The sequence below is a fragment of the Bombus vosnesenskii genome, unplaced genomic scaffold (genome assembly GCF_011952255.1).
Source record: "Bombus vosnesenskii isolate JDL3184/JDL3185 unplaced genomic scaffold, Bvos_JDL3184-5_v1.1 scf7180000013340, whole genome shotgun sequence".
NCBI classification, from domain to species: Eukaryota; Metazoa; Arthropoda; class Insecta; order Hymenoptera; family Apidae; genus Bombus; species Bombus vosnesenskii.
In genome coordinates, this window is record NW_022882977.1 from 1,590,899 (window position 1) to 1,610,689 (window position 19,791).

General features: G+C 34.0%; 1 protein-coding gene and 2 long non-coding RNA genes across 3 annotated transcripts; 1 reads left to right on the forward strand and 2 right to left on the reverse strand.

The window, feature by feature from the left end:
- The first annotated feature begins 178 nt into the window (after positions 1-178).
- LOC117236236 lies at positions 179-5,227 on the forward strand. Its single transcript, XR_004493823.1, has 4 exons — positions 179-313; positions 450-504; positions 1,166-1,455; positions 4,362-5,227. It is a non-coding gene; the product is annotated as an uncharacterized LOC117236236 (long non-coding RNA).
- Positions 3,644-15,385, reverse strand: LOC117236235 (tyrosine-protein phosphatase non-receptor type 1-like). Its single transcript, XM_033498991.1, has 14 exons — positions 15,317-15,385; positions 14,998-15,220; positions 14,460-14,771; positions 14,282-14,389; positions 14,002-14,156; positions 13,755-13,885; positions 12,562-12,575; positions 10,281-10,442; positions 9,952-10,211; positions 9,632-9,857; positions 9,409-9,561; positions 9,036-9,201; positions 8,758-8,971; positions 3,644-8,681 (listed from the first exon to the last, which is right to left on the reverse strand). Exons 1-14 carry the CDS (start codon positions 15,334-15,336, stop codon positions 8,477-8,479), a joined length of 2,349 nt encoding a protein of 782 aa, XP_033354882.1. The 5' UTR covers positions 15,337-15,385; the 3' UTR covers positions 3,644-8,476.
- Positions 15,386-15,609: 224 nt separating this feature from the next.
- On the reverse strand, positions 15,610-19,488 carry LOC117236167. The gene is made up of 4 exons (XR_004493796.1): positions 19,410-19,488; positions 18,120-19,268; positions 17,129-17,498; positions 15,610-17,022 (listed from the first exon to the last, which is right to left on the reverse strand). It is a non-coding gene; the product is annotated as an uncharacterized LOC117236167 (long non-coding RNA).
- Positions 19,489-19,791: the final 303 nt, after the last annotated feature.

Sequence of the window (19,791 nt, forward strand, 5' to 3'; positions counted from 1 at the left end):
GTGACGTTGACCAAGAGGCATGCTCACGTCAATCCTGATCAAACACTGGCAATTCTTCGTCGTTTGTCTCACCTGCTACGTAGGAAAGTGTTTGATGTTCAATTAACGATCGCTGATTGTGCTGCACTATGATTCATTTTACGCGGAAGTTGATTGCACGCCATGGCTATGAAATTACGCAACAAACCACTAGAAGAGCCGTGCTTCAACGATACACACTTTATTCAGTAGAAGAACGTGGTTCATTTATACGTATCAAATGATCGTTTACTGGATGGGAATTTACGAGCCTCTTGTGGAGCCATGTAAAATGGTAATTGCATTTCTTGCTTAGTTCCTTTTATTTAGATGTTAAAGTTTGATTTGTTGAACCTGACAATGAGTTGGACAGGAATTTTGTTTTGCTATAACTTACACATTACTATTTTGGTATTTCTATTTGTCTGTAGAGATTAGAGACTCAGAATACCAGTTCCATGGAACTAAAAGTAAAAGATTGGTCTGGTGAGTAATTCCACTGTATACTTCACACTGCTTCACACTGTATACACCAAGCAGAAAATTCATGTTAATGATTGGTAATGCGTAGTAAAATTAATACTACATTATTGAGTAAAAGAAATAAAATTATTACTTTATCCCAGTTTATCTTTTTCAATAAACAAATACAATAAATAGTTATTCCAAATGGATAGTACAAGGCAATACAAATCTATTTCGTTATATAGAAGATTAAAACTTTTGGTTTGATTCTTAAAGGATTCCAATCGATTCAAGATACTAAATACAGTCCCTTTTCGATCATCAGTCATGAAGAAATATAAATAAAAATCATTGATTGGGAAAGAGGATGTGTCTTAAAAGAGCATCGTGCATCGTCAAATTAAGTGTTGCTTCTGTTTGTATCAAATCAATTGATTTATTTTTCTCAGTTTAAGCATTCGTTGAATAAATAGCCCTCCGTTCTCTAGCTCATTTCCGTATCTATGTGTTCATTTGGAAAAAAAAAGAAAGAAAAATCCGATTCAAGAAACGAGGAACCTCTTTCTCACGTGTTTACTTTTCGAGATGTTAACGCGACCTTGTCGCGAGATTTTCGTATCTTTCTTTACTTTTCTTTTTTGTTTTGTTTTCATATATATGCAGTTTTTATTTTATTTTGCAGATTCGGCCTCCTCGTGCACGGTTTCGCTGCTTTCGGTAGTAGTTTCACTTTTAGATCTGAAAGAAATCACCAGATGAGGGTATTTCGTGGCTGCTGGGAAGACAAGTACGAGAAATAAAGAAAACAAGCACAAGGCAAAACGGATTAGTAATAGACCAGGTCTGTTAGAGACACGAGGATCGAGTTAGACCTGTTAGTATATGGGAATTGGTCGACTCGATTTCACTCATACCAATCTTCCCGGGTGGAATTGTTAGGTGAAACATTCTGTTGAGGGAACCGTTCGACAGGTTTCGGTATCAAATACGCTAATAAGATATCTTAATTACAAAGCATATCATTTTTACATACGCGAACTTCAATTTAAAAAAGAAAGAAAGAAAAGAAATATACATATACATTGGCTACTAAAAATATTTGTACATATCCTTATTTTCCAATGGAATGTGTTTCTATCGCGTTCTATACATCTCATTTTCATAGTATTCAATTTTTGTAATCATATGAAATTTAATATAAGTATAATATAAATAAATACTATGCTATGTGCAAATACTTTTTGTAGCCATTGTATAATGCAAAGAATGTATTCCCATTGTAACATATAATTTCTATTGGAAATACTATATCTGGACTGCGGATATTTATACATATTTATATTTCCATGAACATAATCGAAGAGATCAAACCTAAACAGAGACGTTTTTCATTTATTACACATTACAGAGAGCGTTATATTTTGGATATTTTATATATTATCGTACATTGTATGCATCTTTGCATTTTCACGTAAATGTGTAAAGATCCACAATCTAGATACATCTAAAAAAATACAGTTTTTATCCTTTCTATCTTATATAATTTTTCATACGAATGTCAATATCCAAAACTTGTCGACCGGTCACGTTAGTCAAATAGGGGGGTAGTGGAATGAAAAAAAAGTTGGAAAGTACGAAAAAATCCTTTCCTGTATTGATCGATCTAAATATGCAAATCGGGGAACCTCGTCTACGAGTAGTTCTTGCTTTGCTTTTTTTTTTGTTCGTTCTACATTTGGGAGTAAAAAAACGAATATGCGTCGTGAGGGCATCGATGCTGCCGCGCATATCGACCTTTTTCTGCTCTCTTTCTCTTTCTTGTCGCATAAATAACATTTTATTGCATGCAAACCATTTCCTCATGCTATTCACTGTTTTCTTATTTTTTTGTTTTGATCTAATGTTCTCTAGTTGGGGCGTGTAAAGAAGCGAAGTGACGTTTCAAATGAATTTCTCCATTAATTCTCGTTCTGATATTGTTTCTCTTTTCATATAGCCAATCGGAAATAAATTGCATAAAAATTTGATTTTTCTTTCTTCCCCAATTTTCGCGAATCAGTAACGCATTATCTCATTTCACTTCTTTCGACCCTCTTCCTCTACGATTCAGTCTTCTCTAATTCTACCAAGTGTTACGTTTCCATTTGTCATTCATGTGTATGTATGTGTGTGTCTGTTCTCGTTTTACATTTAAAATACCATGTCTCGATACAACTTCTACCACGGTGTACATCGTAAATGTAAATATTAACAGTTAACTGCGTAGAAGTAGAGTCGCAAGGATGCAGTTTGACCTCAGGGAGAAGTAACTTCCTACCATTGCCCATGTTCTATTTGTTTTTTCCGGAAGGACAACATTAATATCGTTATCTAAACCCTGATCTTCGTTCTTGCTTTCCTGGTCCTTATACCGTATTTCATTTGTTTGCTTCCCTTTCCACACGCGCAACTCCATTCTTAAGTTTTAGACGACCTGACTTGTCAAATTAACTGATCAAACCACGAGAATGCCTTCTCTTTTTTGTCTTGTTGGGAAGAATTTAGTGACAGGTAAAATAAACATCCCTGAAAGTATAATCTGTAAATACATTAATTTTGTTACTCATTACATTATGATTTTATGATATTAAAAAGAAATGTGTGTGTGTGTGTGTGTATATATCATTATATATATATATATTATATTATATATATAATATATATATATATTATTTGGTATATAGAAGAAAATTAGTTTTGTAATTAGTGACCTTTTCTACTTAGCTCTTGAATTGAATTTTACCAGTACACTAGATATCTTCCATGAAGTATTATTGCATTATCGAGTTCTATGAAGTTTGCATTTAAAAAAAGTCTTCTGTTTTCAAATACTAGCCTGTGAAAAAATAATTATAATAAACTATAAATCATAAATCTCGTGACTCGATCATTCGACAGTCAGGTAACAATAGATTTACTGGAACGATTATCTATTTCTAAATATATATTACATGTATAAGTATATATTGTCGGATAATAAAGGATTCACTTGCTCGATGATTACGCTCTTCCAAAAAGGCGAGGGGTTGCGTACAGTGTCGTAACTCTATTTGAATGCTACTACAGATCGTATTCTCACTATTATGACTCCCTTTTTTTCTCTTCCTTTGTCTTTCGTAGGAGTAGGCACTTAGCTATATGTTTCTGCGGTTCCTTGTAGTATCGTAACGAGTTTATGTCTATTGTATACGACGGAGAGATTACTGGATGGAGAAAAACTGAAATTGTATACGGAAGCCTCCCCTCTTCGTCTTTTTTTTTTTTTTTTTATACTTTTCTTTCTTTTAAATCTTCTTCTGAGCTCGATCGTCCGATTTCTATATATATATAAAACATGTTTCTATCATATAATCGACGAAGTATACTCCTCTAAAAAACTCCTTACATGGTGTGACTTTCTTTTTTTGTTTCCTGTTCTTATATTATTCTTCTAGTGGCGAAATGTAGGAAAAAATGTTCGTACGAAATCTCACGATCGTCGCTCGTAACATTTCGTCTTTTTCACTCTCATACTTCTTCTGTTCATTCTCGCTCTTTCACGCATGCACGCGCGTCGAGGCGTGTTCCTCAATACTTCCTCTTCTCCTTTTTCCCCTTTCTTCCTTCCTTTTATTTTGTCTCTTTTTTTGGAACTTTTTATTAGCACCGTGTCTTTCATGGATTTTAGTTCTCAAGAATACGTATCTTTCTCGTTCCTCATCTCTCACACGCATACATTCTCTCGCGTTCTCTCGCATGCTCTCTATCAAAATCTTCAAGAAGCTTCCAGCAACGACAACAGGTAAGTCGGACAAATGTTTCGACGTCTAATATTCAGCTTATTTTTTCGATAATTACAGGAACGAGAATTCTCGGTGAACGCGTGATGAACGCCTTCATCACGATTGATCATTAACGACGAAAGACACTAAACTAATCTGAAACGAATTTTAATCTTCGGTTAACTGGTCGATTACAACTGTTATAAATAAACTACGGATGCATATTTCATATTTTTGTAATTAAAGAAATGAAATCTAGATAAAAACTAGTTTTACCTACTATAGATATTATTATCTGTCCTTTGTTTTGGATATTTTATGTATCTTTTGCGTATTAAGTGCACTCTATACGTTTCTGCACTTCTAAATTTCTTGTGTATATATAAACATCCACAGTCTAATTATAAGTTTCCAGGTGCTAATTCTGGTCTTGTCAAAAATTAAGTAATAATATTGCAGCGTAAGAGTTACTATGATGTCGTTAAGTATTCCTCATATTTATAGAATTACAATTGTTCAATTACGTTGTAACATAGAAATCAATGTTAATATTTATATTATACAGTAATATAATAAAATAAAGTTGTCGTTATTATTTCTAGATCTTCTTGTGGTAGTAATTTCAACATAAAAATTATGTTCTAAAAGTCAGCATCTGGAAACTTCAAACAGTTTCAACCGTTCAAGAACAGAAGCACTCTCGCTATAAACTCGAAGATCACATTCATCGTGTTTCTAAAAAAGAAAATATAAAAAATATCGAATTTGTCGACTCTCTTCTAGGAACGCTCTATCATCTCTTTCGCTCAATGTAATCGCTCTAAATGAAGGCTGATGTATGTGTCGTTCTTCTTGCTCGGAGAAGATTGTTTTTCACACTGTTCTCGCATGCTATATTAAAGTTATTCGAACATGTTTCAAAAATCATTTTAAAATGAGAAAAAGAAAACATGTTTGGGTCGCATGTTCCTCTAACGACAATATAAACGTACGAATATACTCTAGATGAAAATCAGGTAACAAGATATACAATGGTGCACACACACATAGGTGAACTGTACCGACGACAGAATACTGTATTCAACTTCGAACACGTTTTAACATTGCTTTAAATGGAACACGATGACATCTCTCCTACGATAATTTGCGATTATGCCTCGGTGCATTGTGAACGAACACACCAACACATATACAGTGGTTACAAAAAGTATCTGTATATACCTATATATATCTTTTTAATAAAGCGCTTTTTTTTAGCAGGTCCTATATTTTTACAGTATCGACTTTTCCTAATCACATGAAAGTACTATTAAATGACAAAAAACGGAGTACGCTTGAATCTGATTAATTAATATATAAATGCTATAATAATTATGTACTAATGCTTTTTATAACCACTGTGCAGTGAATGTAACACGTATCAGAAAAATAATTCTTTGACATGAAAATCGTGTTCCAAGCATCCTATGGATTAACGACGTAATACAAAAGTACACAAAATACATTTGTTCACGCCACGCGTGTTTTCTTCTTGGAAAAAAGTCAAAACGTAAGCATCTAAGCTATACTTTGCTTCCTGTTCTAACTTCTTTCCCTCTTTTGTTTAATGTTGGAACACGATCCAGTAAGCTTACCCCAGGTTAAAGAATGATCGTGACGATTTGTGTAGAAGCTCGGCTTAAGAGTAAAAATCTTTTTTAACCGCGTTACGTATTTGTAATTCTTTTTCGTTTCCATTCGTTTCTTTTTTAAACTTCATGTAGAAGCAATTATAGATGTACTCAGTCTTTCCACGATGCTCAATGTGCTTTAAACGATTTACTATTGAGCAAATCAGTTAGAATTCGTGTTTTAAAATAATGTTTTTTTAACCCCTAATTATTCTCTTTTATGTGGGAACTAAGGTTCTTTATAATTTGTATAAATATTGCAATATCTATCCGAATGCTAGACGGGAGTGAGATTGCTGATGATACATGATAGAAAAACGCCTTTGATAAGGAGTTAAAAGTGTATAAAATAAAATTTACTAACACAACTATGATACCGTTGATTATTCCAACATGTTCCTCTGACTGAATTAATTTTCGACATCAGCTTTGATATTATACTAATCGGGTGCGCACACAGTATCAATTTCTGATCAATATCATGTACATCTTGGTTACACTAGTGGAATCATCTACAGCAACTTTACTTCATCTTCAAGCATGCGAGGAAGTTCCTACGAAACACTAATTTCTCCAATTAGTCAAGTGCTTGATTCAATTCCATATAATCAGATATTGTTCTAATACTTACACTGAAGTATACATCAAGGCTGATACCGAAAACTGATTCACAAGAATATTAGATATTTCTATATATATTATGCATGACGTACAAAATTCTTGTTGGCTTTTCATTGTTTGGCACCCATTATGTCGACAATTTCATCACATGAAATGAAAAACGCAATGCGCAGGATAACGAGTGATGAATACAGTAGCAAGTTTTGCTCGCTGAGAATATTCTTCCCGCTAATTATTCCAGTATTACGAGAAATATGATAATTTTTCTGTTAACCAGGTCATGTAATTCTCGCATAAAAAATCCCCTCGGCTACTTCGAGTATAAAATGACTCATATTACAAACGATTACGAGCATTTTACGAAATTGCATGAATTATTTACGAAGTACACACAACATCGAAGGCACCAGTTGCCATATTAAACGGAATATCTCGATGACGCGTTTCTTCCAGGAAGAGAGAAAGTCAAAATGATTCGTTTCTTTTTTCTTCCCCCTCCCCTTTAACGCATGCCCCAGGAACAAGTTTCGAACGAAATCGATGATTTTAAGTAAACAACATTCATCTGCCATGTGAGAATGGGCCATGGTACGTCACAGGCATCGCTTATGCTAATTTCTAATGCGACTTCGTTTCGTCATGAACATTTTATAGAAGAATGGATTCTACTTATATGGGCAAGTTATTTATAAAAAGAAACATTTATATAGTGTACTATAACTGTAAAGTTCATTAACATTTCTCTATGACTATCACGAATATATCCATTAAATTCTAGCAAGATGATCGAGGTTACTTATTAAACTCTAAGCGAATGATTTTGGTACCCTGGATGATTGCTAACAGTAGATCAAATTTATTCGAAGAATAACAGTTGAAAAACTGAAGGAAACTCGTCTCTTTCATCCTTCAACTCATTATCAGAATTAAAATATCGGAGATAATGAAATGAATTAAATTAAAGAAATCTAAATTTATTTAAATGTTGTAAGAAATAAAAAATGTGGTAAATTAATACTTTTAATTGCCTCTATATTGATTACTACTTTAAAAGTAAATAATCGATCTTACTTATCGAAACGTCGTGCACTCACTTCGTGTGTAATGTCTATTATATGTAAGAACCTACCATTATTATTACAATATGAGAATAAGAGGACACTGTTATTTTACTTATATTAGATTTTTACATGTGCTTTTTCTTGCATCCTACTTCACAGAATATACGTTCAATTGTTAGCATCATCAAACAAATAAAGAAGATAGTCCCTATTTCTAATTGGATAGAAAAAGATCACAAAGTAAAAATCTAAGTCAATTTACCTCTTATTTCACTATAATTGGAAACGCGAATGCGAAAGGGTCTACTGACTTTGTCAAGTGCAACTTTCATGGAAACCTAACAAGAAGATTTTCAAAAGAATGTATAGCTTCTAGTATGATACATACTCATTAAGTGAATCACAATACAAAAATACAAATCGAGGATCTCCCTTTTTCTCTTTCGTTCCTATTTATCATTGACTTCCTGATCTCTTTCTCATTTTTTTTCTCGTTTCTCTATCGTGCAGCAATGTCCTTTACAAAATGCACTTCGTTAGAATAAGTTACTTCTCTTGAACGTTTCTTAGATAACTGACGTGTGTCTCATTTTGCCAACTCAACTGATAGTCTCATTAATATAACGCCTCACGACGACTGCGTGTATTTTTACTTTAAATTACATAACACTAAATGCTTCTCCCTGATTAATTACTCTCTCGAAACGGCAATCAATGGCATGTGCAATGGAGCTGTTAAATATTTCGTAGTGAAAGTAACTATTCTTGAATGTGCGGATCACCTATTATCACTGACAATTCGATGGTCCATGTACATGTGTGACAGGGAAACAATTTGGTCCTAACCACGCATGTACAAATAGCCACAGATTGCTATAATACCCCCACCAACAATTGCAGCGCCTATGCCTATTGTAAGAGGTTTAAATAATGACCTCTTGAGCTTCTGCCATTCTTCAGTCTCTTTTTGACGACGCTTCATTTCCCGTACTTGTGCTGCCAGACGTTCTTTCTTCTCCTTATTACGATGACGTACTTCGTTTTTCCTGTTTACATGGAATAAGTAAGAAAAAACGAGATATTGAAACACGTAAATATGATTTCATTCTTAAAATAACTCACGTATCTGGACTGGACGGAGGACTAATTGTTTTTGAAGAGTTTTCACCGTCACTAGTATTATCATTAGGCACCACAACACCATCCGAATTCTGTTCATGTAAATTGTTTGTGATTACTGCAGAGTTTGGAACAGCCTGTGGACTGGTGGTAGATATTTCTGTGGAAATTGATGGCTCTCTAGGCAATGGTTTGTCAGGTGGTGCACTTAATTCATCTAATATTAGATAAAAAGAAAATTATATTTTGAAAATTATTAACTTTTACAATTACATGCTTACCATTTCTTGTTATTGGATTTGAAGTTAAATCTGCCATCATGCTACGTGTTAAGGATTCACCTCTTGGAGGTGGCAAAGGAGGTGGTTCATCTTCCTCTTCGTTTGAAGAATTATTGATGTTACTTACCACGTCATAATGATTTGTTACCACTTCATTATTAATGTTCTGTAAAGACCACATAAGTTAGTGAAAATCAAAGACTGTTATGTTCCACAGTAGCACAATGTTATTAGAGTTAATTCACGTTAAGGACAAGACTTTTCACAAAGACAAACATGTATGTACATGAAACAAACGACAAAAACATATATTAAGTTAATTCAGGATGAAGAGACTAATAATATTGTACCACTGTGAATTGGTATTAGTTACCACGTTGTTGGATGGCAGTTGTTTTGCTCCTTCGATGATGGCAGCATATGAAAATCTTAATTGATCTGGTGTTTGAATTAAACCCATTCTGTGTCTTCTCATTTCTATTAACACTTCTCTAACATTCACAGAATTCAATCCACTTTCTTCAATCTGCAAAAGAATAGAAAGGTAGTTTCCCATTTGTAATTTCTAAATTTTCTTCAGTATGTATAATGCTTACCAAAACAAGACATGTATCAACTAAACAAAATGTTCCTGATCTCCCAATTCCTGCAGAACAATGTACCACAGGAGGACCAACATTTTGATCTAATGCTCCTGATTGCCTGACATCTGTTAAAAAACGTAAAAAAGCTGTTGGACTTTGTGGAACTCCAAAGTCTGGCCAGGTGGTATAATGAAAATGTAATATTTCTCTACTTTCTTTTGTTTCCAAGTCAGTTAACCTACAAAAGACATAAACAATAAATCAAATACCTTCTCAAATTAAACATGCACTTCTCAAAGAAGTATCTGTAATATAATTCTTTATCTCCATACTTTAATATTCTAGTTGTGTAATCCGATGATTCTGTTTTACTGATATATTTTACTTTTATACCAACATCCGGAAACATCATAGTATTAATCGAATCACCAAGAGGCCAATACTGATAACACTTAACATGATTCTTTTCAATTATCTTATTTAACATTAACACAGCTTTAGAATTTTGCTCCCATACCATTAGCCAAAAGTGGCCAGCAGTATTTTCCAGTGGTCCTTGTGTAAGAATGTATTGTCTATGGGCACGATCTACCTATAATAAAAAAGATCTTTTTATCATGTTCTTCTTACTTAGAGTTAAGTATCTGAATATGATATCTACCCGTATGAGGTTAGCATTGACATAATCACATGGGCCCCTTTTAAGGACAATCCTACTATGGTCATATGGCAAAACATCTCTATAACGGTTCAAATTTCTGTTTTGTGGTTTCTTTGATTCATTGCATGTGTATGTAAAATTACTGCATTCGTTGCGTATATGCTGTAAAAGTAACATTTTCTTATATAATAGGGAAAAGAAAAGATATAAAAATAATAACAATTTTCATTTATCTAATGTATCTGTCTTAAGCTATATAACAGCTATCAAGCAAAAAAAGTCATACAAATATAAGTCATTTAAATATAAAGAAAAGTTTAAAAACACTTCTTTACTGCTATCAATTTCATATCAGTAGGAATAATTCAGATTTTGAGATAGAATTGACAATTAATGATGATTATGTTTACTGTAGGTGTGTTTGTCTTATGGCAGTAACTGTAAGTTTGTTATTGTTCCTTCATATCTCCTAGTTTTATTATAATTCTTTAATAAAGTTTTAAATGACCTATGTTTACATAACATAGTCGATTATACTTATAGAACATATCTATGAAGTTTGATTGTTAGAACTTGTATAAGTTTCATTTAATATCTGGTAACAAATCTTACATTTCTACTTATGAATACAAACTGTATTACTAAATATATACCTGGCACGTATATTTAAAACCAAGAAATTCGACCTTGGTAATAAAATCACAATGTAGAGTCTATGCAGTATTTAAAAATTTTCTCGTGAAAACGGCTTTCCAAGAAAGTAAACTGATAGTCCCTGGGTATCGCGAAACAATCCGCACATTGTAAATATCCGCGGAAAAGCATGCCAGTTACGGGACAAAACAGATAATGGATAAACGCAGTGGAACCTCTGACTCTTCTCTAATATCGTATCGAATCGCATCGTTGCAAGTACGGACAAATCAAATTCATTTGTCGAGCATAAATTAATCAAGTGCGTTGGGCCAGATTAGCAAAAATCACGAAGGAAGTCAAATGCGGCCATGCGGCCAAGAACGGGTCGCGTATGATAAATAAACGAAAACTTGATAACAGACGTGTGTGACAATACACACGCTGGTGCTGGTATACAGGTTTCCCTGTTCATTCAGCAGCGCTAAAAAAAAATGACGAGCGTATCGTGAGCTACGAGATCTCGCGACAGATGAGAACGTGCCAGCGACCATGGTATTAGCCTCCATTGGCAATCAAACATCGTCGAGCGAGATCGAAACGAGATTTCATCATGTTCACAATTTCAGCGTTTCTGGATCGTACATGTCTTGGATGAAACAGTCGTGTCAGCGGAGAGTCCAGGCGTCTCTTGCACAATAATTTACCAACTAATATCAATAAATTGACAAGTTGCAAGTTGTAGGTTATGAACTTCTCTTCGACAATTTCATAACTTTTAATCAAACGTAATAGTCACACAACTAGAAGTTTGTTTAGTAATAAGACTGCAGATATTTATACATTTATAGGACATCTGAAAATGCAGAATTGCGCATAATATGAAAAAACAAATATATCAAATATCCAAAATATAGTGCTAATTGCCTATCGAGGTTCTACGTTTTAAATTATATCCTCAGAAATATGAATTCGTATAAAAATCCGCAGTCTACCTATAACCAAACTTACTACCATGTTGCAAGGATATTTTATTGATACTATTACCTTTTGACTTGGGACTTGTAAATTCATAAATAATGTTAGTCGAATTGTGCAAGGAGGCCCAGATTATGTTAGGATGTGATGGTAGGAAGACTCTCTGTGCGTGACACATTTGCAGGCAGGAACCGCCGTTTCTCGCTGTAACCGGAAGGAAAGACGCAAAAACGGAAGAAGAAGAAAAGAGATGGAACGGGGGGCGCGATCTTTCTTACCTGATAGAGGATCGGCCAGGCTCCTTTCGAGTTGATCTCGAGATACTCGGTTTCCACGTTACTGATTCCTTGATCGAGCGTCTCCTGGCTGGTCATTCTGTCGGCTCGTTCGCGACTCTGTCTCTCCGGCGCTCGAAAACGACAAAATGAGACGAGGCACGCGAAGAGGCTGGGCCCCGGCCGTGCACGATCCTGCTCTCTCTGTCTCCGAGAAAAAGGCGTCTCAGGCACGAAGCGGTGCCATGCGTGACGCGGATTATTGCGAAGGGTAGCCCCCGCCGCACGGGAGACGAAAACGCGTAAGCACAGCTCACCAGCCAGACGTACTTACACCTTCGCTATCTAACGTACACACTGTACCCACTCTGCAAACTCGGACCACCACCGTTCACCTTCGCCGCCGCTGCTACCACCGCGAAATACAAGATACGAGCCAACGTGCTGACATCTGAGGGAAACCGGCCAGTTTCTAGCCCCCTCTATCTCTTTTTCTATCTTTTTCTTTATTGCTGTCGAATAGGATTCAAGATAGCCATCGCCATGTTGACAACTATTGCGCATGCGTACTGATACGCGCCAGATAGAATTCACTTTTTCAAATAGCTTTTTGGATGTTTAGGAAAGTGCTTAGAATTTTCTTTAAGATTTGTAATAGATTACATTTGGAAATTGCATAGTATCGAGAAAGAAGATTATTAAATTTATTATGGAAGCATGAAGAGTAAACTCTAGATATTTTAGAAATTTCTATGATTTTCTTTATTATTTCTTGAATAACCAAGGATTCATGAATAACCCATACCATTAGATCCAAACTTATACATTTTTCTTTCACAAATAAGCCGCGGATTTTTACGCAGATTCAAATTTTCTTAGAGGCAATTAGAATAGTAGGATCTAGATAGCAATTTGTTTTACCAAATAAATATTATAAAAAATAGTATATTTTAGATATTTTATGTACACATGTACACTCTACGCATTTTTGTATCTTTGAATTTTTCTAAACGATATAAAAGTCCGCAGTCTATTCATAAATAATTTATTACTGTGTAGGGGATAAGAAATGGATTAATAAATTTGAAAATTATAAATAAATAAATTTTTCTCCCGGCCGATTTTATAGCGTTAACATTCTTATGAAAAGTTATTCTATAACTTTCAAAATCGCAAATAATCAATCCGATTATTTGAAAAACATCTAAATGTCAAATTACCTAGCTATAGCCTACAAATTACCGAGCGACTTAATTGTGACAGTATAAAAAAATATATTAAAACACAAAAGATAAAGAACACGCGTTCAAGATATGATATTATTTTATTTATAATATTGGAGTTTACAGATCTCTATTTTATTCTTATTTTATGATTTAATGTTGAATAAACATAGACTATATAATTAATTAAAAGATACTATTACGAAGATATTTAAAATATTAATATCACTATATGAAGTATAAAAATATAAAAGAATTTGTAATAAATATCCTTAAAAAACTCAATATTTATTTAAAGTTGATACTTTTGCGGAAACAAAGTTGTCCCTGAGACTTCGTTTGTGGATTTGGATGAAACAATTAGCTTTTCTTAGTAATTTTTGGTGGTATGTTGTCATCTTTCTTAGTTTCAGTAGTTTTTCTTTTAGCTGAATCTGCAGACCCCTTCTTCAACCAGGAAGCCATAAAACTAGTAGGGTTGCTTTTTTTCTCTCCTCTGTACATAATGGAATTAGTAAATCAATAGTCTGACATATCACTTCACAGGATTAAAAGTTCATAATTCTAATAGTGAATAGTTAATTGTACCGTTATATATATGTATATACGTACGCGTCTTTTGTCTCTTTTCTACAATCTTCGCCTTTATACAATACATTGTTTACACGAGATGAGACTGTATGCCAACTTAAATCACCATCTGATAATGTTAATTTGTTTAATTTTTCAATGGCGTCGGCTATTGGTAGCTCCTCATTCAGCCAGACCTATTATTAGAAACATAAACATACAGAGATAGTAATTCATTCCAATAATATTTTTGTCATTATTTTTGTCATTATTTTGAAAATATTTTTTGTCAATATTTATATAAACATTTTCATTTCCTTACCCTTAAGTCTTGTTCTTCATTCAAAAACACAGGTACTCGATTATGCAACCAAGAAAGAACACCATTTGCCTCAGTAGTAATTATTGTACAGCTATATATCTTCTTACCCTGAAATGTGAGTTACCATACCTGTAGCTTTCTACTTAAATTGTACATAAGTCCAACATGTTGCATTTACTTCTCCAGTTGAAAATATATTAAAAATTCCCGCCATCTTTAAGACTTTAAATCCTTCCCAACCGTTCTGTTCAGACCATTCATCCTTCCACGTTGAAGAATCATCTACTCTTACTCCTTTCTCCTGACTAGCATAAATGTAATATGGTTGTTTAGGATCTTTTTTCGTTTTCCCAGCTTTCCATTCATAATATCCTTCGCAAAGTACTATGCATCTTTGGCCATTGCGTAATGGTGCGCTATACAACTTGGAATTTTTAATATTTTCCAAACGTGCGTTATGCGTCGACAATGTGTGCTTTTTGTAATCTCCCTTAAAAAGGAAAAAGATTTGTAATATTTTTTCCATTTATGCACTAATAAAATTGATTAAGAAAAAAATGTGATAACTTATTATTATCTCAAGGAGATATAATCAAAGTGTTTACATTTGATAGGCACACTTTGAGGCAACGTATTTGTTGACAAATACTAACCACTTAACCTATCCCCATCCGTCAAATGTCATTGTCAACCTAACCTTGTTTGTAAACACTAACCTCATGCCAAGGTGGGATCATACTCCACATCATAGCACAGAGGACTCTTTCTTCCTCTTTACCATAGTGTGAACCAGCAACGATACATGGAAGAACGTCTTTAGGCCCAATATTAGGAGATGGAACATATTCAATGTCACTTTTGGCCCATAATGTCGTGCATCGTTTACCGGCTGCATTCTTGTAATCGCAAGCACGACACAAAGTATCCGGATTCAAGGAACTGTAAAAGTATATGTAAATTTCTTTTGTCGTTAGCAGATTGCTATGTTTGCGTGTCATGAATTAATTACTGAAATTACGTGATGAGATTACTCACCAAGCCACTCGACCACACATGTTTCTCGCGCCACTTAGTTCATTAACACAATAACGCCACCTATAACATGCTAAAGATATCTGGCGGGAATTTATAACTATTTAGAAAATCATGTCTATATTCTCATGTTCTTTAATGCGGGAGGAATTTTGTAGTATATTTATTACTTAAAACATTAAATTATTTCATATCAAGATGTCTCTTTTTTTTTAATTCACTTTACAAATTCTAACAATTAATATTTATAAATGATGAATTTTTTAGTAACAATTTAGTAAAAATTTATTTGATGAACAATTTTGTGAGATACTATACGATTCATATAGAAAGCGTATTTGCGTATTTTAAAATGGAAAATATCTGCGGAGTTCGTGCATGAGTTATTTATCTAGTTGCCGGTAGAGGTAGACAGTTGTTTGTGGAAACATTATTGTACCAAGGCTTACTTTTTTAAATATTTCAAATAATATTTTTATTAATTTTACATATTTTAAATAATTAAAGTAATTTTCTTTTGTTTAACAGAGTATGGTTCTAAATGTTCTAGGTTAATGTAATACATTACTATCGACAATTAACGCGAACTCTATCCATCAGAAGCTGAATTTAATTATAACAAAGTTCATCGTTGTTCCATTGTACTTATCTCTACTGTAGTGGATCTAGCCTCTGTACTCAATTTCTACAATTAATCATGCTACACTTACGTAACATGAATATTAACCTCAATATGTTAATTTTATTTAGTTTCCTGTGATATACGAAATGTGATTGAAATGTATTACAACTTGACCCGATTGCACATTGCGTTGGCTTCTCGTAGCTGTACGTAAATGCAATTCTCTAAATAATGCTTCAGTGCAACAATGCTTCCTATACACTTGGACATTAACAGCCAAATGTTGAATAATCAAATAAGTATTTGATGATATAGTAAAACTTCGTTTATATGAACATATTGGGGGACAAGCAGCTCATAAGAATTCACTGATTCTTCCACTATATGAACGAAAAATCACAAAAATGGTTGGGAGAATCAATGAACTCTTATTATGTATATGATCTATCCCAATTTACATATCTTATCTTTGCGATAAATGAAGTTCTACTGTACTTTTAGGTAATTTCGTTTTATAAAAATGGTAAGTCAAAAAATGTAACATTGTAAAATGTAAAAATGTAAAATTGTAACAGCAACAATTACAACTGATGTACATATTGTACACAGTTCTCCACCACAGACGCACATGATTGTCAGGAGAAATCGTGAAAAGAAACGATCGCTTTTCTCGCTGAGTTCATTAGCGGCACAAATTAGTGCCTATACTTGAACGAACGCATCGTGCCAGTATTTTCTACAGGCAAAACGAATCGGAGTTCATCCGATGAGCATTCACGATGCGTTTCCACGCGTACGAAAGGAATGTGTCCCTTCTCCACCTCGTTGCTTATTGTTCGTTCTATGGGTGCGGTTTGATTCGTCTGCATTTCGATCCAATTCCATTCTTCTCTACCTTCTAATTTCCTTTCTTCTTTTTAGTAAACAAAAATATTATTATGTTAATAACAGGTTCCTTTTTTTGATGTCTTCATTTAATAATTCATTTTTTATACTTTTGTTGTGGTTTAATAATTGATTTACTCTGCCAGACACAAATAACATCTTTCCTATTTGCATTTAATTGACGCATTATCCTTCGTTCAACCTATAATTTGCAATTGCAATTACGTATTTACAATTATAATATTAATTATAATTTTATCGCGTTATTCTGTTCTGACTGTATTATGTTTTGTAAAAATTGTTCTTACTTGACGTTTTTAAAATACTAGTCGCATTGTTCTTCTTTCTTCATGTCCTGATATGTTTTCTCCTCTTTTTTGTTGTACGTTTCTAACTGGCTGCATATGGACCATCGACATTCCAAGATACTAGTAGATAAAACACGAAGGGCTGGGGGGATGCTTTCGTTTCTCCCTCGTCCTCCTAGAGAGTCCTGTTTTATCTCTCCCGGATTCCTGAACGCCAACTCATCGCGCCTTATTGTGATGTTGATGTCACGTCTAGACCGTGCCGTGTCTACGCATTGATTCGCGTGAATTAAAAATTGGAACGTGCATTTTATGCACGTGCACTTCTGCCATTTTTCGATCTATAAGTGTAATTGGATAGAACAGAGCACTGAATGGAAACTGAAATGGAATTAATAGGTATATTAATAGAATGAATAGAAACTCAATTATGGTCGTATATTATGAATTTATTATACAGGGTGGTTGGTAACTGGTGGTACAAGCGAAAAGGGGGTGATTCTACGCGAAAAAAGAAGTCGAAAATATAGAATAAAAATTTTTCGTTCGAGGCTTTGTTTTCGAGAAAATCGACTTTGAATTTTCGCTCGGTACGCGTGCGGTACGTTATAACGGATCTCACTGTAGATCGTTGTCTCGATGGAAAAATAAAAAAAAAAAATTTTTATTCTATATTTTCGACTTTTTTTTCGCGTAGAATCACCCACTTTCCGCTTGTACCATCAGTTACCAACCACCCTGTATATTATGAATGTATATTGTGATATTTTGTGGTGTTTGGTATATCCATTGCTTATTTAATATTTACTACAAGATAGAATTTTTACATTTATAAATGACAGTATTCTGATATTTCCAGGAAAGTTAGAAAATTATTTCGGAGAATATCTAGTTAGTAAGGCTTAATTTGATATCTTGAGACGGTGCTAATTAAGAACCGCTATTCCCCGTCGGCGTTAAACTAGATTGGTAATCAAACCTGGATACTTACCTGTGTTCACTAGTGATTCATGAGGCTAGTGACGTTTATCGGAGATCAAACACGAAACTTCTGATTAAGAATAAAAAGACTCAAATGAACAGGACGCTTCGAAGGTAATAATAAATAGTTATTAAAATCATACGAGTCGTGAGACAAGAAATGCGTAGTTTTCAAGGAAGAAAAATGTTCGACCTTCAGAGTTAAATTCTTCGTATCTTCTTTCTATGAAAAGTATCGCTTGCGTTGAAGCAATGGTAATCATCGATAAAATGGAATTATATTTGTGTTTGACGTCATCGATGAGATCCTTCAAACAATTTAGCTTCAGAAGCTTTTCATGTCATGTGTGGTGCCTTGCATTTTCCACGAAACAGAATGAGTTTGTAACCTTTTCTTTTATCTTTATTTCTCTCTTGACACGTTTTTTTCAATCACGTTTCTTACAAATTTTGTATATCTTTTATCTTCTTTTGTAGAAGCTAGATATCTTTTAACTTTATTTTTGCAATATTGGGTATTTTTTTTATTCTTTAAAGAAACAAAGTTTTTTGATCTCTTCAACTATTATGAGACAACTTTGTATTAATGTTTATCAACATTTAATGTATACTCAAATACTTAGATGAATCATTCCTTAAGAGATTAATACTCTCTCTGTCAATTTTTAAATTTTACACCCTTTCATTTTTCCAGTAGTTCAAAGAATTTTCTATTTTCTCTTGTTCCAATCCTTTTCCAATCCTGTTCCAATTCCTTCTTGGCTCATTTATATTAAGCGATGGGGCGTCGATAAATCGTTAAGCGATTAACGTATCACCGCTAAGAGCGAGGGGAACGCGTTATCTCCGCTGGAAATGGAATTTCTCTCGCGGCCGGCGTGGTTCTTTTGTGGCTCTCGACTTAGACGATTTCGAGAGACCGGTTTCATCCGCAGGTATTCGCGAACCTGGCGGCCTTTCCCCTTCCAATCGTGGACGACCGCTAACGACATGGATGAGAATAAAACAGAGAGACAGAGGAAATACCAATACGTTCGAACGAGAAAGAATCGTAATTTATATGGAACCGGTCGTAGGTGGTACGTCTCATTAAAGCAGAGGAAATGATCGTGGATGAATGAACGGCGTCGTGTGGGTGGCTGCGATTGCCAGCGGACGGCTAGAACAAAAGTGAAACGTTCCACTTGTACTTGGTAGTATATATTGTTCCTTCAACGTTATTTGAAAAATTAAAGATTGTAAATATAATAAAGATTATGTATTTATCCTAATATTTAGGAATATCCTAATATTTACTTACATTGCAAGTGATTAGATATATGTAATCGTGTCAGCTGATGGTAAATCAAGTCAGCTGAATCAAGGTAAAGATCAGCCGAATTCGCTAAAGATCAGCAGTTTCGTGTGACACACAATCTGATTATTGAACTTGGTGGTTTCCTTTGCTTTTTACGCGACACAGATGCTTCCGATATGAATGAACTCCATTAAAAGTTTATGTTCTCCCACAGCAAATGCGTAGCTAATCAGAAACATTACATAATAATTAATTAAGTTTAATCAGATTGGTATACATGTTGATTGATATTTACATATTGATGCAAGGCTTCTCTATGTAACTTTATTGAAAAAATTCCACTAAAAAGAACTTGTCCATTGAATTTATTACCTGTGCGTTTAAT